Source organism: Dendronephthya gigantea, unplaced genomic scaffold (assembly GCF_004324835.1).
Source record: "Dendronephthya gigantea isolate DGI-Jeju-01 unplaced genomic scaffold, DenGig_1.0 000119F, whole genome shotgun sequence".
NCBI classification, from domain to species: Eukaryota; Metazoa; Cnidaria; class Anthozoa; order Malacalcyonacea; family Nephtheidae; genus Dendronephthya; species Dendronephthya gigantea.
The window spans coordinates 375,870-400,193 of NW_021163129.1; the positions used below are offsets into that span (position 1 = coordinate 375,870).

At 34.6% G+C, this 24,324-nt stretch overlaps 2 protein-coding genes and 1 pseudogene across 2 annotated transcripts; all 3 read left to right on the top strand.

The window, feature by feature from the left end:
* Positions 1 to 482: 482 nt before the first annotated feature.
* LOC114535494 lies at positions 483 to 4,126 on the top strand (annotated as a pseudogene).
* A 6,065-nt stretch (positions 4,127 to 10,191) lies between these two features.
* On the top strand, positions 10,192 to 11,013 carry LOC114535495 (ATP-dependent DNA helicase PIF1-like). The gene has a single exon (XM_028556795.1). It carries the CDS (start codon positions 10,192 to 10,194, stop codon positions 11,011 to 11,013), a length of 822 nt encoding a protein of 273 aa, XP_028412596.1.
* A 12,225-nt stretch (positions 11,014 to 23,238) lies between these two features.
* On the top strand, positions 23,239 to 24,069 carry LOC114535496. Its single transcript, XM_028556796.1, has one exon. It carries the CDS (start codon positions 23,239 to 23,241, stop codon positions 24,067 to 24,069), a length of 831 nt encoding a protein of 276 aa, XP_028412597.1.
* The last annotated feature ends 255 nt before the right edge of the window (positions 24,070 to 24,324 follow it).

Below are 24,324 nucleotides of genomic sequence, written 5' to 3' on the forward strand. Positions count from 1 at the left end.
AGTTCTGAGTTCCAGACTAGACTGTTAACAACGGGGCTCATCAAAAGGAGACTCTTCAATCTCAAAAAGCCATAAGGGGAAGGGCCAAAAGGGGAGGCTTGAAAAGGTATATAGGTTGGGGGTGGCTAAAGAACCATGAGAGACAGGAGTTGAAAAGCTAAGAGTAATAGTCTTCATCCCAGATGCATGAAATTAACAGATTTTATGATTTCAAAAGTTGGCCTTTTAATAGGGACAACGGGACAGGATGTTTTAAGGCCAAAGTTCAAGTGAAAACTTTAATTAAACTACTTTAATTTGTTATTTTTACTTGTTGGGTAGGCAGATTATGTCAATTATTGATGAGAACAACTATACCTACATTTTTTTACTGAAAGTCTTAACATCTTAACAGGTTTGAAAAGACTGACATGCAACGTCTTCACGATGCGCTGAGTTTACCTCAAAATTATAAATGCAGCCAAGGGACAAGTGCATCAAGCATGGAGGCAATGATGATCCTTTTACGAAGGTTTTCCTATCCAAACAGATGGTGCGACCTTGTCCCCTTGTTTGGTCGTGCTGAAGAAGAACTTAGTTTAATCTTCTCTGAGGTACATAACTGCCAAAAACATGTGTACTAACTAATGGATATAGAAGCCCTAGGTAATGGGCATTTACCTTGAAATTGATGCATGCAACCTAAAAACCAAGGTCAATATAGGCCAACAGTTTTTTAAAATTAAGATACCATTAGTGGTTAATTTTGGTCAAAATGGGTAAATGAATGCATAAAATGTTTTTCATTTTTTTTTGTCACTAATTTGGTTTCTTTTTTAGATTGTGACTGACATCTACAATAGGTTTAGCCACTTGGTCAGTTCTCTTGAACTTGCATGGTTGGATCCTGAGCTGTTTTCACAAGCCATCTACAACAAGGGTGCACCCTTAGATAAATGCTGGGGCTTCATAGATGGTACAGCCAGACCTATAGCCAGACCAATCTGAAGTCAAAGAATGTTTAGTGGTCATAAGCGGACTCATTGTTTGAAATTTCAGGTATTAACCACAATAATTCAATAACATAATGGAATTAATTTTATTTTGAATTTCCTTATCCTTCATTATTTTGTTCCTATTGTAGGCTGTAGAAACACCCAATGGTCTCATAGCCCATCTGTTCGGCCCTATTGAAGGCCGACGGCATGATGCCTTCATGTTGGCAGTGAGTGGCTTACAAGAGAAGCTGATGCATATAACAAAGCCCAATGGAGAGCCCTATGTGGTCTATGGGGATCCTGCATATGGCTTGTCAAACAACATTTTAGCTCCTTTTCGAGGTGCTAATTTGTCTGCACAACAGAAAAAGTTCAACACAAGAATGAGCAAGGTTCGAACCTGTGTAGAATGGGGCTTTGGGAAAATATGCCAATACTTTGCATTCCTGGACTTCAAGAAAAACCTAAAAGTCCTCCTCCAGCCTGTTGGGAAATATTATATTGTTGCCTCCATATTAGTCAACTGTCACACATGTTTATATGGTTCAGTAACAAGCAGTTTTTTTAATGTCAACCCACCAAGTTTTGAAAATTATCTCTCTAATACATAAGAAACATGTATGTATGTGTATTCAAATCATTCATTACCAATATCAAATCCATTTCATAAATTATAATACATAAGAAAAACTTTTGTACAAAATAATTATTAACTTCATTATTAAAAATATTGCATCTATTTGATGGTTTCAAATTAATTAATATGCACAACAACATTTTCATAAAGTTATCTAAAGATGTTTTTTGAGAAGTTCAAGCATTGCTTTTCTTTCTTCCAACTCAAGCTTAAGCTTTTCTTTTCTTTCTTCTGACTCTGCTTCAAACTTCATTTTCTTGAAATCTAATTCACGTTGTCTGAGTGCCAGTTCTTTATCTCTCAATTCAGCTTTTTTTTCATTTTTTTTGGCCAACATTTCCAGAGCTGAATGCTTGGAAAGCCTTTTCCTTTTTGTTGTGGTTTCTACCATGAAAAGACTACTTACTTAAATATGTTTAAGACATATATGGTAGTCAAAAATATAATTCTAACAAAAACAAGCACCTTTCATGAGGGTATCAAGGTTGTCTTCATCACTGTCTGTTTCATCTGATGACAGAGATGTGTCATTTCTTCTTTTTTCTGAAACAAGTTTGTAATGTCAATAATGAGCAAGCTTTTAAGTTGGGAAAGGGCTAATTAGGCCCCAGTATAAATTGCATAATCATTAGAGACTTAATTAGTGTAACCAGTGTTATTAAAAGCTAAGGCAAACAAGAAATGATTCCATACTGCAGTATCTCGAATAACCCTTAGATTAGGCGGGGGCTTATTGAAAAGGCAGGTAATTAGAGAGGTTATAGCATAGAGGTTATAGCTATATACTTACTTGTCATTCCTTCCATTGCTGCTTTCTTCATCTCTTCTGCTTTTTTTCGATCATCCTCCTCTTTTTTCTTTTTCATTTCTTTTTCTTTACTTTTCAATTCAACAAAATCTCTGCGGAAAATTATTATGCTTTCCAAGAGCTGACTCAGCTCATCATATTCTTCCTCTGTGCCAGACCTAATAAAATGTTTAGGACTAAACTAAGATAATCTTAAAATATATTGACCATCTTTATTACTCCGGCGTCAGCGACGGAGTTGAAAATTCGCCCCGGTTTTGTTTTGTTTTTGTTTTTTTTTTATTTTTCGTCGTCGCAAGTGTGTTTTGGCGCGAAATATACTAGCATTTGAAATGATCACCTGGTCACTTGTATCCAGGACTTGATGATGCGACTCTCTTCTTTCGCATGTATACGAGCGTATTTATCTACCTCGAAGTTTGGTCTCGCAAGAGTTATGGTGGACTGCCATATTTTCGATGCGCGATTTCATTTTGATGATTTAATCACGTGATAGTGGTGATACAGCAATTCGACCACGAGGGCGCACGACACAAATAAACCCTTTTCGCTTGCTTTTTACTTAAATTATGTTGGACAAGAAGTGTTTGTATAGAATTTTAAGAGATTCCATGTCAAGTTTAAATATGGTTAGAGTATTTTTAATATGTGTGGATTTTGGTTGTATTTTAATAACATAGATCTGTGGTATCGTTGCTTCATTTATACCATTTACATTAGGAATGTATCATTATACGAGTGATTTATACTTTAATACACAATTACCAAGCTCGTAGACATAATTACATCATCTTATTTAAAAGCTATTACTATTAGGTCATACATATAGTCAAATGTGATCATGAAAGGGTTGGTTGGAGGGACATTTGAATATTAAACTGCATTCAGATGTATGAAAGGGAGAGGGGGCATCTTTTATTCTTCTCTAGTGGGATATGGATTATGGGATATCTTTTAGGATATTTGTGAATAGTTTATTTTAATTATATTACACTTAAGTATATATTTCAGTAGAATTTTTTAACTGTTTTCTAGGTTACATCACACTTGATATCTCATTGGAGGAATTCTCACTTTTTACCTTATGCTATCTTTGTAAATTACATGTATGCCAAGTCACAAATTATGAATGCCAAGTTGCAAATTATGTATGCCAAACTTACAACTATGAATATAAATATCTTAAATATTAACACTTCGATTAATACAAAAATGATAATTTCTAAAGTTGTCCACTTGAATTCTAGAATTATGTATTTCAACAAGCTTATTTTCTACATTTCTAAATGCCAACATTTGAATGCTGAAGGTGATACAAATCGCAAAATTATTTGTGAGAAAACTTTGAATACCCAACCAGCTAAACTACTGACAAGCATCAAGTCACATTACATAAACCACCTCCACCAAACAAGGCCAATCAGCAGTTATTGAAAAGATGCAATGCAGAATTTTAGGTCAAGATGTTCAGAAAGTGATCAAGAGAAACATTCTTTCATCATGCATATCTCAGTACACTAAAGTACAGAGGCATGAAGTTCATGGGGGCATTAATAAACATTGTTTTCCTCAATTCACTGAAGAAACAGTAAATTTTAAAAATAACATTGTAAGATTTATCAAGAAATCAAAGAAATTGATGTTCTATTATCAAATGAATATTACACAGAAGCATTTTTACAGAAAGCAATCATGCCAAAGTAATGAAAATACTAGTCTTACGTTCCAAGATTTAAACCACAGGATGAATTATTGTGTACTCTCTCTTTGTCAAGACATTGAAACTAATCCAGGCCCTACTTTTGTCAACCCAAATGAAACAATTCATGCCCCTGACAGTCAAGGTGATGTTGATATCTTTGGTTAAAATGCAGGTCATCAATGTGTACCAATGAGTTTATGCTCTCTTATTCATGTGTATCACTATCATTCAATTTTGAACTCAAACAACTTGGTTGATATTATGCGCCTCGGAAACGAATTGTATTCTGCATTGTCTCAGTTAGCAAGGCAAAGATATTTGTTACTTAATGAACTGCCTACAATGGTGACTGTTGAGGAGATTGATTACTTATTTGAATTCAGTGAAAGTTATTCAAATACACTTCATACACCTAGGTTGATTGAGGGCAACCAATTTGTTGTGGCTTTGAATACTTCTTTTGAACATTTGCAAGGACAAGGTTTCAAATTATTTCTAATAACTATTGAATTGAACACTGTAGCTATCTTTACTGATTCGAATGATAAAATTAAGATTTTTGATTCTCATGCCAGAGATTCTTTTGGTATGCCTGACGCTAATGGAACATGTGTCTTGTTACAATTTAATACACTTGGAAATTTAATAGAATATTTGAAGTATTTGTATAAACCTGGTGCTATCTTTGAAATAAAAGGTGTTAAGATTGCCAATCTTACGTGTGATGAACAAGTACATGATTTAAATAACACTACTGTCAATGAAAATTTTCCAAACAGGCGCGAACTAAATAATGATACCAATGTACATTACTCTTCAACAACAATTGAGGATCAAAAATCAAATGAAAACCCATTTCTAAATGATCTTCCGATTTTTTCCCGTTAATCTATTCTATTTGTTTTTCTACAATCATGATGTGTAAATATTGGAGTAATAATACTTTAAATGCTATTACTGAAAAAGCCACAGAGATTATGAAAGAATCGTTTAAAAACGGTGAGCACGGCTCTTCAGTTTTTAAAAATTTACCTGGAAGCATAAAAATATGCGGTTCTGGAATCAACATAGAATATACGTCACGGTATCAAGGGACACTTTGGTTAACAGCTGAATCAAGTAACCTTGATTTCCAGAACTTACTGTTGGCAAATTCGAACAATAGTGGATTTTTGTTACGGTTTTTAGAAGAGTCAATGGGTTGCATAATGCAGAATAAAACCTATCGTAAAAAACACACAACTACGTACTTTTTCTTAGGTCTCGATTCAGAAAGTGGTGTATGTATCTATGAAGAATTTACTGACTCGCGTAATTTTGTTAATAGCATAATATGTGATATAATAAAGTGCAATTATCCTAGCCTTAAAAAAGTACCATTTATCATCCAGTTTTTATCAATTCCTGGCACAATGACGAAGTCTGAAAAACAAAAAATCTTAAGGAAGCACAAATCTACTACTCAGATAGAGGCACAAAATAAGAATAGAAAGAACATGTATAGCGCTATGAATCCTTCAACTAAGAAACGTCTTGCTGAAAGCAATAAACTTAAATACCAAGAGATGGATTCTATGCATAAGAAAAATCTTCTTGATAAAAATGTGCATAAATACAAGGAAATGGACTCTGCGAAAAAAAATGCACTCGTACAAAGTAACAAAACTAAATACAAGGAAATGGACTCTGCAAAAAAAAATGCACTCGTACAAAGTAACAAAACTAAATACAAGGAAATGGACTTTGCGAAAAAAAATACACTCATACAAAGTAACAAAACTAAATACAAGGAAATGGACTCTGCGAAAAAAAATGCACTCGTACAAAGTAACAAAAGTAAATACAAAGAAATGGACTCTGCGAAAAAAAATGCACTCAGTGAAAATAACAAAAGTAAATACAGAGAAATGGACTCTAGTAAAAAAAGAGGTGCTTCTTCAAAGTGCAAAACGTAAATACCAAGAGATGGCTCCCACAGAAAAAAATAGCCTTCTTGAAAATAAGAAGATGAAATACATGGAAATGAATCCTTTCAATAAGAAACATCTTCTTGACGATTATGCACGCAAATACCAAGAAATGAACTCTCACAAAAAGAATGCTCTTCTTGAAAAAAAGAAACTTAAATATCAAGAGATCGGTCCTGCAGAAAAAAAACGACTTTGTGAAGAAGCTTCACGTAAATACAAAGAAATCGATCCATGTGAAAAAAAGGTACTTCGTGAAAAACGCGCAATGAATTACGAAACAATGGACTCTGGTGAGAAAGAAGCTCACCGTGAAAAAAGTAGAATGAGCAAAAAACATAAGCGTCAAGAGAACAAATCAAACTTAACATTGGATCATTTCATAGCAATCTTTAACAGAAAAATAAGAGAAGGTCCTTATTTCATATGTTCGGTCTGCAATCGTCTCTTGTATAGAAAGTCTGTGAGATCTCTTAAGAGAGAAAATTATGATTCCATTCCAAACTCTGTATTCACGAACGTAACATCATTTGACAACAAAGAATATATTTGTGCAACATGTCATTTAAAGGTTTCAAAGGGTAAAATTCCTTGTCAATCAGTGTACAACGACATGTCTGTTGATGAAATTTCAGCGGAACTTGCAGCTTTAGAAAAACTTGAACAAATTCTTATTGCACAAAGAATTGTTTTTGAAAAAATAATTGTAATGCCAAAAGGACAACAGAAAAAAATTGCTGGCGCAATTTGTAATGTACCAGTTGATTGTGATCAAATATGTAATGTATTGCCACGCCCTCCCGAAAGATCTGGTATAATAATGCTAAAACTTAAATGTAAACTTGAATTCAGAGTTCATGTTTATTTCAAAGCAGTGCGTCCACAAGTCATTCAAGATGCCTTGAATTGGCTTAAACAGAATAATTATTTGTACTCCAGTGTAGCAATTGACATAAATAATATGGGTGACAATCTTAAAGAATTAAGGGAACAGGTGCATAATACACCTGCAAAAACATCTTCAAATAAATTACCAGATAATGATCATAGTGACAATGAAGAAAACGACAATTCATTAAATAAATATCGCATGAAACATGCCTACAGTCAACTCTACCAGACTATCCTGTAACTTCACAACAAGTGAATGTTTCATTGGGTAATGAGATTTACAATATTGCACCTGGAGAAAATAGACATCCTGCATCAATAATGACTCATCATGGATGTGAACCGCTTGCTTTCCCAGTATTATTTCCAAAAGGACGCTTTGGTTACAAACATGAAAGAAAAATATCGTTATCTCCAGCAAAATACTTTAATGCTTGGCTTTGCATTACAGTAGAAGATTTGCTACAAATGCAGAATATCTATTTTTTGCACAATTCCTCATGGAACAAAAGAAAGTTGCTGATAGTATTAATATAGCTTTAAAAAAGATCCAAGGGCAACCTGTTACTGTATCACAAATGAAATCAGATATAAATAAACTAAAGAGTTTGGTATGTCAAGATCAAGCATATCTGTTCTTAAGACAAATTCCTGGTACACCACTATACTGGCAGAAATTTATGTACGAAAATGTTGCAATGGTAAAACAACTTGGCATTCCAACATGGTTTATTACATTATCATGTGCTGACCTCAGGTGGACCGAGTTGTTTCAAATAGTTGCTAGAACGCTTAACCCTTAGCCTTAACTTATGCTGAAAGATGTCAATTGCTAAATGTAAATCCAGTTATTACAGCAAAACATTTTCAACACAGATTTGAAACTTTCTTTCGTCAGGTTGTAACTTCTAAGTGAAATTAACCCAATAGGGAAAATAATCACTACGCTCTTCGCATTGAGTTTCAGATGAGAGGATCACCACATTTACTTGCATTAATATGGACATCTGATTGCCCAAGGCTTACATCAGAGACAAAAACCAGTTTTGCTGAATTTATTGATCAACATGTGCAAGCTGTCCTTCCAAATGAAGAACACGAACCTGAACTGCATAATTTAGTCAAAATGTATCAAAAGCACACCCATTCAAAAACCTGTAGGAAATATAAAAACATAAGTTGTTGTTTTAACTTTGGACAGTTTTTTACAAAACAAACTATAGTTGCTGAACCTTTAGATGAAAACATTGATGACGAAGTCAAACTAAATATTCTAAACAGACGTAAGGACATTCTCTCCTTAGTTAAGCAAAAAATTGATGAAGTGTTAAATCCATCTAACATAAGTATGATGCAACTTTAACACAGAAAAATATCTTTAATTCAGTAGGTATTACTGAAGAAGAATACTACAGAGCACTATCAATTTCAGCAGACTCTGATTTTGACCTATACCTGAAACGGCCAGTAGACAGTTGTTTTATTAACAACTACTTTGTTGCTAGTATCAAAGGATTTGCAGCAAATGTTGACTTACAACCAGTTTTCAATCACTACAAATGTGTGACATACGTTTGCTCCTAGTTCACAAAGGATGAAATGAGTGTTCCCAAGCTATTGTTAACGCAGCAAAAGAAGCCAAGTCATCAAATATGAATGTCAGAGATGGGTTGAAAAAAATTGGTGCTGCTTTTTTTTCTACAAGGGAAGTTAGCTCACAAGAATGTGTGTATAGATGTATACCTGAATTGTGGTTGAGAAAAATCCCCAAAACAATATTTGTTAGTACCTGAGAAGAGAATACGTGTAAGCAAAACTGAAAATGAGCTTGATGAACTTGATGAAGAGAGCACTGATATATTTAAGTCTAATATCATTGAATGTTATAGTTTAAGACCAAATTGAGTCCCATCTGTCGATGCCTTATGTTTAGCGCAATTTGCTACACTATATTATAAGGATTATAAACGAGATGATGCAGAGACAAAAGATTCTCAACCTAGTTGTTTAGATGACGATCTACTTGAATCACGTAACTCAACTCTCGATAATGTTGATACTGGTCTTCCCGCTAAAATAAAATTAATGAACAAAAATGAATAGATGAAATATAGAAAAGTTAAAGCTGTTTTAAGATATCACACACCAAACAAAACAAAAGAACCAGAATTATACTTTCATCACTTGCTCATGTTGTATTATCCATGGAGAGAAGAAACAGAGCTATTATCTGCAGATCAAAGATATTCATCTAAGTTTCATGAAGCTGATGTTCAAGCTGTCATTGGAAGAAACAGAACAATGTTTGAACCTAACACAGATGCAATAACGAATAATTGAAACGAGTCAATGAGAAGCAATCCAGGAACAAACCATTCCTTTTCATACAACTCAATAAATGATCAAGAAAACTCTGATATTCAAGAAGAGGCACCAAACGATCTAAATCCTGACAAATCATTCAATGAACAGCAGCCATCAGATTTAGGCCAAACACAACCATGTCAGCCTTCTTCTGGAACCATCACTCACCACACCCAACCATCAGAAATTTCTGATGACAAACTACATCAATCAGTTAGATCTTTGAATCCAGAACAGAGACGAGTCTATGATATAGTTCTGTCTTGGTGTAGAAGATTAATAAAAAACATGAATAGCTTGAAACCCATTGAAATAGAACCAATCTATCTCTTTCTTCTTGGAGGTGGCGGTGCTTGTAAAAGTCATTTGATAAAAACTATATACCACACAGCAGTTAAAACGTTTAGACAATAGACATCCTCCATTTAACCCAGAGTTACCAACTGTTTTATTAATGGCACCAACAGGAGTTGCGGCAATAAATATTGATGGAACAACTATAAATACGGGACTGGCTATTCCTAAAGAAGCTAATGATTACATTCTGCAATGTCTGATCAAAGGAGAACACAGTACAGACTCACTTTGAAAGACGTAAAACTTATTATAGTAGATGAGATTTCTATGGTGGGAAACACAACTCTTTTACACATCCACCAACGATTAAAAGAAATTTTTGGATGCTCGTCTTCCACCTCATTTGCAGGCATTAGTATAATAGCTGTTGGCGACTTCTATGAACTTCCCCCCAAAAAAAGAAAGCAGTGTTCGATAATTACAAAAACCAAGTTCAAAATCTTTGTCATCCATGGAGTGTCTTTAAAATGATTGAACTAACAGAAATCATGCGACAAAAAAACGATGAAGCATTTACTGAACTCCTCAACCAGATCAGAACAGCCTCCCATACAGAAGATGATATTAAAGTTATTCAGTCAAGATCCATTGAACCATCCGATCCAAACTATCCATCTGACGCACTTCATATTTTTGCTGAAAATGCTCCTGTTAATGAACATAACCAAAAGAAGCTTGAAGAAATTCAAAGACCTCTCTTTATTCTTAAAGCAAGAGATCAATATCCAAAAAACATCAATAAAGCAGACATTAATAAACTTTTAGCAAGAGGACGGTCTGACACATGTGGACTTGATTATGAAATACGAATTAAAGAAGGCGCCAGAGTAATGCTTACTACAAATATCAACATACAAGATCGACTTATCAATGGTCAAATTGGAACGATAGTTAAAATTAATATTAATTCCAATAACGAACCAAATGTTTTATATATTAAGTTTGATGATGAGAAAGCTGGTAAAACTACAACAAACACTACTGCCAACATATTTGCAAGAGAGAATCATGTTGTACCGATAGAGCCTGTTCTTGCAAAATTCAAAGTTAGACCTGGAAAAGCATCATCTCCAGAAATACAGAGAGTACAATTTCCTATCGCACTTTCGTGGGCCTGCACTGTTCACAAAGTTCAAGGTCTTACTCTGCAAAATGTAGTTGTTAGCATGCAGTTGAATAAACAAAGATATTTTAATTATGGTCTTTACAAGGTTTACACATCCTCGGAGAAATACAAAGTAAACACGTTAAGGCAAATCCTAAAGTTGACGAAGAATACGAGAGACTTCGAAACGCTAGTGATTTTATAGAAAGTATTAGGGAGAATGAAAACTCACATTTTACTGTATCTCTTTTAAATGTTAGATCCTTAAGAAAGCATAATAAGGATATCAAGTCTCACTGTCAATTGTTTAAATCTGATGTTCTTGCATTTACTGAAACACAACTTTTACCTAACAATTCGTTACATGAAATTACAGAAAACTTAAAACCTTTCAAAATATATCGTCAAGATCATATCACAGACAAGTATCTAAGTATGGCAATCTGTATTAGGAGTACTTTGGAAATGGAGAATTATCAATATATACCTTCGATAAATGCGCTAAAGTTTGATCTGCTTCATACTGAACAACAACAAACACGTTCTTTTCTTTTACTGTATAGAAAAAACAACTCGAATGTTCCACAATTTTTGGAAGCATTGGAATATGTCCTTCGTAATTCCAACATTCACATGGTCTTAGGGGATTTTAACATAAACTATTTCAATGAGAATCTTTCTCAACCACTTACGCTTTTGATGAAGTCATTAAACTATACCCAAATTGTTACCGAACCCACATTTATTTCCTCTGGTAGTTTGTTAGATCATGTCTACATTAAAACAACTTCCTTACAAATAATTAGGAATTCCGTACTCAGTGTTTATTATTCTGATCATGATGCTGTCGTTACCTGCATAAAATACTAAATAATTACTTTATAACAAGTCATCGTATATTGGAACTGTTCTATAGTCTTCATTACAAATTAAAATGGTCAGCACACATTTAACAGATTTTTACAATGTTACCTTAGAATGCCTGTGTATATATGATGCCAACCACTCAATCCAATTATTACATGTACAATTAAACAATGTTATAATATATACGGAATATATGGACACAATATTTTAAGTTTCTCACAGTTTTGGTTATTTTGAATAATGTAACTAGCTTTAAAACATGTGTCGGTGTATGGAAAATTTACCGTTATTCAGTTACCATGAAAAAAAAGAGAGTAAAGCCCTTGAAATTATTTGATTCCCCGTACATTACTTGTGGGAAAATCGAAATCGTTTTCAAAGCATTTGAAAGACGGTGGATATAATTCTACAACCAAGAGGTAAGGAATATTCTGTGCCTTAAAATACACTGTCGCTGGTTGCTTTGCTAGGTTCACTCGATATATGATGATTTCTCAACCGTTTAATGGTTTAATTTGAGATAAAATCGTACACATCTCAAATTTAACCATGACCGATTGAGAAAAATGAATCAAATCTATCGGGCTTTTTTTCGACAGGAATGAAACCTGTTTTAACTAGGATTTTAAATGTAGCTATATGATTTCCAGTTGCAACTGTTAACTTTACCAATTAATAGTAGCCTTATATTTACTGTATCTTTTTGACATTAAACTTTCCTCATGTATCATAGATAGAATATTATACAAGAAACCATGGCTGATAATATAACCAAGACTTACTGATGACTAGTGCTGATAAATTCCGTATAGTGTTACATGACGTATACAACTTAATGGGTAAGATATCCTTTATGATGTATATGATTTGGGCTCTATGTGTCCATAATCCATATATCAGTATATATCACAATAGAATCCATAGACTCAAGGTTTTCCGATTGGGTGCCACTAATAGTACTAATTAAACTTCTTTTTACGTCTTAATTATCAGGTTCAAAGCAACTAATAATCAAGGACGTCCATGATGAACAGAAATGTTTGTAAGATATAGCGTTATGTGCTCAATTCTCACCACAAAGTTTATCGAAACCATTGTAATTCTCAATAAACACACCGTCGATTGGTAAAGAGTATTTTATACAGAATGCTACCCAAACAGCAGATGTGTAGCAGCGTAGCTCCTCCTGATATTACGACGATATGACAATAAGGTTCAATTTGGAAAGAAAGAAGCCAGGATCTCAATCAGGAATTTTGTTTTCAAGTCTGTGAGTTAATCTTAATCTTTATGAAATCAATCTAACAGTTGTGTTCACAGGCAACATTTTATACTTAGTAGCTACGCCTATACTGAATTCCGAAACGTGTTCTATTAAAAACGATGGAACGTGCTTGTCAGTGCAACGACTTTCAGTTCAGAACTAAGTTACATAAAACGAACTGTTTTAAATTCAAACTGTAAATAAAAATTCTTGCTTTTTCTTTATTCTCTTACAATCCCAAGGTCGACCTTTTCTGCTCTCTCTTCTAGCACCTTTACATTACTCTGATAAATATTACGTTTGTGATGTCCTCTTTGTTATATCGTATGACTAAGTAACTGTGTGTCATTTGTATAAAATGTGACGTGTGTGAATACTCTTATATATGTTCTTTTTATTTCGGAATAATGAACACGTTCACCAGCTTCCCCGTTGTTTATACCATTATGTGTGGAATACTGCAACACCAAAGTTATCGGACTCATTGCCAACCTCGAATATGTAAAAATGCATCTGGATTACCAAAGACTCGTTACCACCATAATAAAAACGTTACGTATGATAGAAAACTTAAACTTCCAATCTACCAAACAATACTGGCACAACAGGTGTATACCACGTTATCTTGCACAGAGATCATGAAAATTGCTCCATTTTCCTGAGTGCTTTGACAATCCAAAAAACAAGTTCAATGAAACGCAACAAATATAATCAACATATGTGGAAGATCGACTTTCGTGACAATGATTTCATGCAAACGCAAGTTACACCTCAGGAAAATTATGAAAATTAAAAGGCAATGGAATATCTCACATTTGATTTTACTATGGCTTATGGAATCATCTTGTTGCTTCAATATCAGTAATACACAGATTTCCAAAGAATATTGCTGCACAAAAGATTGACGTCTCTCAATCGAAACGCCGAGTCGATATTATTAATTAACTCCATATGAAATCAACAATTTTCAATAAAAGGATCACTACTCGACGATGTCCATCAATATACAGACATAAAATGCGTATGAGAGCCAACGATTATTGCAGAAAACTATGAATGAACCTTTTCTCCTCATTCCCAAGGTCGACCTTTCTAATATTCTCTTCTAATATTTTTATGTTAATAAAATGTCTAACATGTTTGTTATGTGTTGTCCTGTTCGTCCTCACAGGAATGAGCAAAGCCAGACAAATTTGTCTGATTTGTAAATGTGACGTCTCGTACGTGACATTCTTCTTCTGCATCTATTCCCTTTCCACTCTCGTTTTGCTATTCAACTTTGTCATTTTGTCACTTTTGTGATACCTGTATGTGTCAATTTTGTGATTATGTTTATTTCAGTGTCTTCCTAAATATCTTTAACTCAAATCGAAATTGAATCCAATATCCACTAATTACAATTAAAACCAATGTAATTATGAATATATTATATCACTATTCTTAGAACTGAACAGAAACATGTATACCAGCTTCCATATTACTTTTACCTGTAAATTGTCTAATACTATTAACTTACATATAATAAAATCGATGATTATGTATATATCAATGGTTTCTTATCAACAAAAGTTACTTTAAAATACCATCTCAAATCAGATTTGAATCTATTTAGAGGTTTTAATAACACAAAGGTTCAAATATTTTTTGCAAAAAGACGCTCAACTTCCTCATAGAGGAAGAATCTAATACACTGTATTAATGTGCCACCTTAATCTGGCACTTCTACTACACTTTTTAATTCTTTTTGGATTGTTTTAAAGGTTTTCGATTTTTGGTTCCAATTTTCTTCCCATATCTCACCGAAAAAGAAATCTCTCCGAAAATCGCAACAAAAATTGCAATTGTAGCAGGGGACAAAACAACACTAAACAACAAGATCTCCCCAATAAAAATACTTAAAATGAAAGTATAAAGAACATTCTTGCTGACACGAGCTTTAATGGAACCTCTCTATTAACCCTGGTGAAAAAAGACACCTGCTTAGGCGTTAACTCCGGCTTATGTGCCGCGCCAGTGCCTGGGCCAACAATATAATAATTCTTATATGCAATGTTCCTGAAAAGAAATTATTATATAGCTCACTGGCCAGAATTCTTGTTCCCAGATAATTGGCCAGTGATGACGTCACGGAAATTTAAAGCATGCGAAATGAGGCCGAATAGAGGCTAGTTTAACAATCGAATGCTCGATCCGCATTTTTATTTTTTTATTTTGTTTAAATATTCGAGGGATTGAGAAAGTTTTGTGCAATTTTTTTTGTGAAAGGTGAGTTACTTGAAATGCAAGAGAAGATTCTTATATTTGTCAAAAATTTGAGTTAAACTAGCGTATACGACCAAGGTGTATTTTATGGTCGCTCACCCCACGTGTTAGAGGTGTACGTATTAAGAATTAAGAAACAAAACGTATTCATAAGTGGTTTTTCTTAGATAGAGATGATTGTTAGATTGGAAGTTTCATTATAAGCCATGGTGACCTGTGTTGACAAAATAAAGAAGGTAATCTTGGTTAAACCTTAAAGAAGAATAGTTGAGGTGCTTGACATGATTTAAAATATTTCACTGTGACATTAATATACTTACAGATTGAGTTGCTGTGTACCAGTTATTATCTGAAAGCATCACCAGGCACTGGTTTGTTACAGTAGCTAGTCTTGATAAGAAAGATCCCTTGCAGGATGCACAATCCGTTGTGACCGAGTTGACAGCTGTTTGGACAATGGTTGACTTACAGAGGAAGCACTTGCGTGCGTACTGAAAGTTCTTTATTGCCAATACGGCCGTTGTGATTTCAATCTTTGTAGCGAAAGTTTCCAGATTAGCAATGACTTCTATTTTCTCTCCAGGCTGAACCTTGATGGTTGTCTCAAAACTGGTGGTCAGATTCATTTTGCCATTGAAGGTAGTTGTTACCAAGTTTTCAAGAAGGATAACATCGTCGGTGTTAAATGAAACTTTTTGTGCTCGTTATCTCCACAGGACCAAGTTCATCTGGCCGGTCTCATCAGCTAAGACGACTTCGCGTTTGGTTTTCGTATCAGGAAACGCACCGACCTCGTATGGTTCTTCAATCTTCATGACCTTTGCTTTAACGTTGATGAATCTGGGACGCGCTAGGTTGTCTGACTCAAGAAGTTGTTGGATTTTCATGGTGGAGCAGCCGACGATGGGGACGTCTTTGGACGCGTTAGCCATCAGCAGTTCTTTGTCAAGGAGTATCTCTACGGCGTTGGGGTTGTTATCGTAAGACTGTTTGATTTTGAACGAGCTCAGTTCGTAGCTTTTCTGTGCTTCGAACTTGCGAAGAATTTATCATCGAAACACACTGCGCGCAACGTCTCCTTGGTACTGTCATCGCAGAAGTTCATAGAGAACATCGAGCCATTTTTCGTTCACGCAAGTTACTTTTGTAACCACCGCGCACGTCAGGCTTTTCGAGACTTTTCTGGGAGATTTGGAAACTGGCGATGCTTTAGTTCGTCAATCGTGGTGGACTTTCGTTTGGTAGGCGTCGACATCATGTTGCTCTTCTTTCTAGGATTTCTCGTTCTTGGATTTCTTCTATTTCGTCTCCGTCGCAGATGAATATTCAAAATCGAATGAAAATTAGAGTGTTTGCGACCCATATTTATAGAGAAGCTCAGCCAATCAGTGTGAAGATGATGTCATGGAAAAGTTTAAAAATAATTGTGGAAATATTTTGAGTTCAACGTTAAAATAGAAACAATTTATGGGGTAAAACCTAAATATAGACTTCAAAGGACGATGATGTAATTGAAATGCACATCTTTGTATTTAGTTTTTTTAACCAGAAAACAAAAGATTTGATTACTCCTTTTTTCACAGGATTCTATGGATCATACTGATAACATAGGAGCAAACATTAGAGAAAATATATCTGCTTTTAACCATTGTTTACATTATTATTGTTCATGTCTATAAACGTAACAGGCGTGGTTTTGGCGTGTTATTCAAAGATGGGATGACGTAATATTTTAGTAAATTTCAGATTTGTCAGTCAACTTAAAGAGGGCCAGGTGCGGTGATTTCTGTGCATCACTTTTGGTTATAATATTGAGGGACTCCATCGTTTATTAATCGTGAAAATTTTGCATGTTTTGAATTTCTTTGAACATAAATTTAATGTCATTGTATTCTGCCTATAACGCTGATGTCATCAAAAATTTTTTGACAATTTATATTTAGAACTGAACATTAAAGTGGCAGTTCATGGCTAAATATATGAGCTGACGTGTCTGTTACTCCAGAAAACGATGATGTAATTCATCAAGATCCATATCTCTATTTTAGTCTTTCTAATTAGAAAACAAAAGATTTGATGACTAGGAGTAATTTTAAAACTCCCTCCCCACTGAAAATAATAGCTCATAGAGAACCGAAATGTTGTTGGACATTGAGAGAACGGATTGTATTTCTAGAAAGTGTATGAACTTTAAAATGTAAACGAACCCTATGTTCACATACGGACTTGACATTCATTTTAAGAATTTGATAACTCCTTTTTCACAGGATTCTATAGATGATACAGAGCACATAGGAGCAACATTAGAGAAAATATATCTGTTTTTAAACCATCGTTTACATTATTTGTTTGTCAATAAACGTAACAGGCGTGGTTTTGGGCCAAAACTTTTGGCGTGTTATTCAAACATGGGATGATGTAATATTTTGGTAAATTTCAGATTTGTCAGTCAACTTAAAGAGCGCCGGGTACAGTGATCTCTGTGCATCATTTTTGGTTATAATATTGAGGGTCTCCATCATTTATTAATTGCCAAAATTTTGCTTGCTTTGAATTTCTTTGAACATAAATTTAATGTCTTATTCATTGTACTCTGCCTATTAACGCTGATGTCATCAAAAAGTTTTTTGTGACAATTTATATTTAAAACAGAATATTATTAATAGTGGCAGTTCATGGCTAAATATATAAGCTGACGTGTCTGTTACTCCAGAAAACGATGAGGTAATTCATCAAGATCCATATCTCTATTTTAGTCTAATTAGAAAACAAAAGATTTGATGACTAGGAATAATTTTAAAGCTCCCTCCCCACTAAACTGTCAAAAATTGAAAGGACAACATTAAGTGTCAGTGGGTGTTTTTCGTTTTAAAATTGATTTTCTTTCATGCATAAAATCTATGATAAGAGTTATTGATTTGTATTTAAATTAAAGAGGAACAATTTGGCAATTTAAAGTTGTTTTGGTCTTGAAACTCTTAGAAATTGAAAAGGGATTGAAAGATAAAGTGAGAGTGGGATGTTTGGAGATATTCAGGGTTGTTGCTTCATTCTTTGAAGGGAACGTGCTTTTTGTTCGGTTAAAAGTAACTTTTGAAGGGCGTAACCTAATGTATCATCTGTGAAACACTGATCCATTTAGCTGTTAGACACAACATGCCAATCAACTACATATTAAATTGTGCGTATAATATGTATAGTTTAAACTGTCAAAATTGAAAGCAGAAATAACAGCTCATGTTGTATTGAAGTGCCTATACCATGGTTGCGGATTTTGAATATATCAAAAGTTTAAGGTATTTCAGAAAACGTTGCAATACATTTTCCTATTGAAAAATTTTGTCTTGATTGTATCACGGGACATAACGACTCTAAACAAGATATTTCTCAAATTCTTAAAATGAATGTCAAGTCCGTATGTGAACATAGGGTTCGTTTACATTTTAAAGTTCATACACTTTCTAGAAATACAATCCGTTCTCTCAATGTCCAACAACATTTCGGTTCTCTATGAGCTATTATTTTCAGTGGGGAGGGAGTTTTAAAATTACTCCTAGTCATCAAATCTTTTGTTTTCTAATTAGAAAGACTAAAATAGAGATATGGATCTTGATGAATTACATCATCGTTTTTTGGAGTAACAGACACGTCAGCTCATATATTTAGCCATGAACTGCCACTATTAATAATGTTCAGTTCTAAATATAAATTGTCACAAAAAATTTTTGATGACATCAGCGTTATAGGCAAAATACAATAACATTAAATTTATGTTCAAAGAAATTCAAAACATGCAAAATTTTCACGATTAATAAATGATGGAGTCCCTCAATATTATAACCAAAAGTGATGCACAGAAATCACCGCACCTGGCCCTCTTTAAGTTGACTGACAAATCTGAAATTTACTAAAATATTACGTCATCCCATCTTTGAATAACACGCCAAAACCACGCCTGTTACGTTTATAGACATGAACAATAAATAATGTAAACGATGGTTAAAAAGCATATATATTTTCTCTAATGTTTGCTCCTATGTTATCAGTATGATCCATAGAATCCTGTGAAAAAAGAAGTAATCAAATCTTTTGTTTTCTGGTTAAAAAAACTGAATACAAAGATGTGCATTTCAATTACATCATCGTCCTTTGAAGTCTATATTTAGGTTTTACCCCATAAATTGTTTCTATTTTTAACGTTGAACTCAAAATATTTCCACAATTATTTTTAAACTTTTCCCTGACATCATCTTCACACTGATTGGCTGAGCTTCTCTATAAATATGGGTCGCAAACACTCTAATTTTCATTCGATTTTGAATATTCATCTGCGACGGAGACGAAAATAGAAGAAATCCAAGAAATCCTAGAAAGAAGAGCAACATGACGTCGACGCCTACCAAACGAAAGTCCACCACGATTGACGAACTAAAGGCATCACCAGTTTCCAAATCTCCCAGAAAAGTCTCGAAAAGCCTGACGTGCGCGGTGGTTAACAAAAGTAACTTGCGTCGAACGAAAAATGGCTCGATGTTCTCTATGAACTTCTGCGATGACAGTACCAAGGAGACGTTGCGCTCAGTGTGTTTCGATGATAAATTCTTCGGCAAGTTCGAAGCACAGAAAAGCTACGAACTGAGCTCGTTCAAAATCAAACAGTCTTACGATAACAACCCCAACGCCGTAGAGATACTCCTTGACAAAGAACTGCTGATGGCTAACGCGTCCAAAGACGTCCCCATCGTCGGCTGCTCCACCATGAAAATCCAACAACTTCTTGAGTCAGACAACCTAACGCGTCCCAGATTCATCAACGTTAAAGCAAAGGTCATGAAGATTGAAGAACCATACGAGGTCGGTGCGTTTCCTGATACGAAAACCAAACGCGAAGTCGTCTTAGCTGATGAGACCGGCCAGATGAACTTGGTCCTGTGGAGATAACGAGCACAAAAAGTTTCATTTAACACCGACGATGTTATCCTTCTTGAAAACTTGGTAACAACTACCTTCAATGGCAAAATGAATCTGACCACCAGTTTTGAGACAACCATCAAGGTTCAGCCTGGAGAGAAAATAGAAGTCGTTGCTAATCTGGAAACTTTCGCTACAAAGATTGAAATCACAACGGCCGTATTGGCAATAAAGAACTTTCAGTACGCACGCAAGTGCTTCCTCTGTAAGTCAACCATTGTCCAAACAGCTGTCAACTCGGTCACAACGGATTGTGCATCCTGCAAGGGATCTTTCTTATCAAGACTAGCTACTGTAACAAACCAGTGCCTGGTGATGCTTTCAGATAATACTGGTACACAGCAACTCAATCTGTAAGTATATTAATGTCACAGTGAAATATTTTAAATCATGTCAAGCCACTCAACTATTCTTCTTTAAGGTTTAACCAAGATTACCTTCTTTATATGTAGATTAAATTAACAATTTCTTTACTCTCTCCTTAGGTTATCTTGAGCTTGTTGAAATGGACAGAGCCAAAACCTCAGCTGGATGAAAAAGATAAGGTTCTTCTGCTGACATCAAAATACACACTGGAGATAGACCCAAACCGAAACATCATAGAAAGTGCTATCCAGTATGAAGATTCTGAAATGCCAAAAGATGACCTTGAAACTTTGGACATTAACTAAGTTATTAATTGACATTCTAGTCTTTTATATGCTTATATACAGGCTGTTCAAGTTTGAAATTGTAGTTTTTTCTGAATAATTTTCATCATTGTAAATACTTGCTTTCTAAAAAAATACATTTTTAAATAAAAGTTAATTGAACAGTATATGATTGTTCACTTTCATTATTTGTTCTATACTTCCTATTTTCTTTTACACTTAAGTTTTCAATCACAACTATGTGCCTTAATTATCTCCTAGCTGCATGAGCAGGGCCTATACATGTTTATAACTTTCACAATTTAAAATTCCTCTCCCAATTAAAGTCTGACATATCCTATATATTAAACAAGTTCACTGGACACTGCCTTTTCATACCCAAAGATGAAATTTTTAGCCAGACATACTCATACAGAACTTTAAGCTTAGTACATCTTGTCAACACAGTCACCATGTCTTATAATGAAACTTCCAATCTAACAATCATCTCTATCTAAGAAAAACCACTTATGAATACGTTTTGTTTCTTAATTCTTAATACGTACACCTCTAACACGTGGGGTGAGCGACCATAAAATACACCTTGGTCGTATACGCTAGTTTAACTCAAATTTTTGACAAATATAAGAATCTTCTCTTGCATTTCAAGTAACTCACCTTTCACAAAAAAAATTGCACAAAACTTTCTCAATCCCTCGAATATTTAAACAAAATAAAAAAATAAAAATGAGGATCAAGCATTCGATTGTTAAACTAGCCTCTATTCGGCCTCATTTCGCGTGCTTTAAATTTTCGTGACGTCATCACTGGCCAATTATCTGGGAAAAAGGATTCTGGCCACTGAGCTATATAATATTTTTTTAATAAAAATTATTATATAGCTCAGTCATGCTCGCCCATCCACTGGCGGGGCACACACGCCGGAGTTAACGCCTGAGCTGGCGTCTTGTTCTAATACAAAAATGCATTGAAGAAGTTTTAGAAAACCTTTTAAGAGCCTTTGCATCTTCAGCTTTAAACTTGTCAATTAACCTCTCCAGTCTTTCTCGGCATCCCCGCCCTTTCAGCTCCACTTGAGTAGACTCTGTTGTAAACATTTTGCTTAACCGTGCTGCTATAGCTTCCCAATCTTTGGGTTTAACAGGACCAAATGCAGCCACTTCAGTGGCCAACGCAATGTCATGTTTGTTTTCAGGCCATTTGAAAGCTTTTGTTAGAGCCATGACAAACTCTAAAATTTTATAAACAACATAATTATATATTTCAAACACACTGCAGCAGCAACAAATAAATCGCTTAACCAGACATAGCATTGGTTTAGAATATATAATTGAAAACTGGCCAAGAAAATTATAGTGTTTTTGAAATTTTGCATATTAAAATTGACCTCGAAAATTGCAATGAATGATCGTAAACTTAGATAAACAAATTCATTCACTCGTTAAAGCGCAAATTAATAGCAAAAGTGCGAAAAATGAGCGAATGACAATGAAAATTTTAGAATGAAATTGACCCCATGTTTGTTGTTTTGCTTGAGCGATTGATGTGCCTCTCAAAACTTTAAAAAAATCAATGTCAACGCTCGCTTTTACGAACCGAAATATTCACAAAATGAAAGTTTAGAATCTTTATGCCCTATATGTAGTCAATAAACGTGTGTTTATTAAATAGGAAAGTTTTAAAACGTTGAGGTAAATCACTTACCTGTAGAAGACACTCTTCATGTTGAAAACGCCAGAGAAATACGGCAAACGTAGCGGGGAAACGCTGGTCACGTGGTTTTTGGAGGTTTGCGGTTTGACGTTTGCAAAAATTACGTCAAACTTAAGGTCTCTATTCTGTCAATTCTTCCAAACTTATTAAAGTTATAACACACTCTAGTATACTGTAGACTCTACACACTTTATACTCGCACAGTAAACAAAAATTGACTTCAAATCATATTATATTTACCATGTTTTAACCTACTGAGGAAAGTGTTCACGTTTGATGGCTCATTTAATTACATGAGTTACAGTAGTGTCAAATATTTGTAAAAGGTAACTGCAGCTGAGAGTTTCTAGATCACCTGACAATGTCAGCTGCAAGTATTTGTGTGGCAGTTTAACTGACAGATGCCCCAGGGAATATAAACTTGTTTTAGTAAAATATTGTTAATTCTTTTGACGGTTTTCAGAATCCAACAGTCTCAAAACTCCACACCGGGGATGAGTTATGGCTTGAATATGGGGAAAAAGTTGTAGCTATCCAAGCAGACCCTATCCGGGATGAAATTACAGTGGAAGGGGTATCTGGTTTCAAGACAACCTTGTCATCAAATGAGCTCCTGGTTACAAAACCTCAACATGAAGCATCAAAGTGCAAAAGAGCCAAAAAATCATCTGCACTTATACAACATTCAGCAACACATTCAGACATGGAAAGAACACCCACCTCTATGACAGACCCAGCCATCGAAACATCCCAGGTACCAAACAGAAATGGTATCCATGCTAAGCTGCCGCAAGACTCTACCAATTTCAAACCAAATGAACTGGAATTTACAGTTTATATTCAGCAGTCTTCTGGTATAATTTTGCGCATCGGTTCAGTATATTTTATTGAATCATGCACTGCTCCATTTGTGATTTCTCGAATTTTGCGAAGGAAACTTTGTTGCATTTTAAGTGGAGATCAACGTAAAATAACTGGATTTTGCCAAAATTTTGAATGCACAATTGGCTCTAAGTACATTCTTTGTTATCCAGCAAAGGGTGAATTCATATCTCAGTGTTCCAGTGGCCGTCTTATTTCAATGGCACATATGCGTTTACTTTCTTGTAAACAGGCTAACCTTGGCAATGTTGAGTATCTGAAAGAATTACGGTGTCATGATCTTGGGGCTCAAATGCGCCAAGCTATTGCTAGTGGTATTTCATTGTCTGCCACCAAGCCTGCACATGCAACCTGCCTTGGTACATTTGATCCCCTTCATGACATGGCAATCTTTGGTCTTTCAGAAGCTAACAATTTAAATGTTAAATTTGAGCATTGTGATCTTTACTTACTAGATAGTGTCTTAGGATTTCAGTGGGATGTAAAACCCTTAAAACCTAATGCGCCAGGATATTTTTTTAAGTTTGTAACCTCAGCAACAGTATACCTTTGTAAAAAGACATTTGCTTTTAAGTTTAATTTTACTTATGCTCAGGCAACATTCCCATTAAGTTCTGATTACAGAGAGTTGTGCAAGGGACTATTTAAGTAATATTTTGCATTTTCCAAAAAGTCTTGTTGATATATCAATTGTATTTTGATATTGTTAACTAAAAACATTGTTTTTGAAGTTAATACAATAACAATAATAGATGTACTTTGACACTTCTAATAAAAATCTTCGCATTTTGGATGTAAGAGTTTACTCCTAAACAATACCCGAAACATATTTATATATAATTATGCATGTACTGTAAACAAAGTTTCATCTCTAAACTTTCTTTCCACTGTCAATGTAGACTTTCTG

Excerpts from the sequence above, each read along its gene's own strand:
- LOC114535495 (XM_028556795.1), top strand. The coding sequence starts at position 10,192 with ATGCGACAAAAAAACGATGAAGCATTTACTGAACTCCTCAACCAGATC.
- LOC114535496 (XM_028556796.1), top strand. The coding sequence starts at position 23,239 with ATGGAAAGAACACCCACCTCTATGACAGACCCAGCCATCGAAACATCC.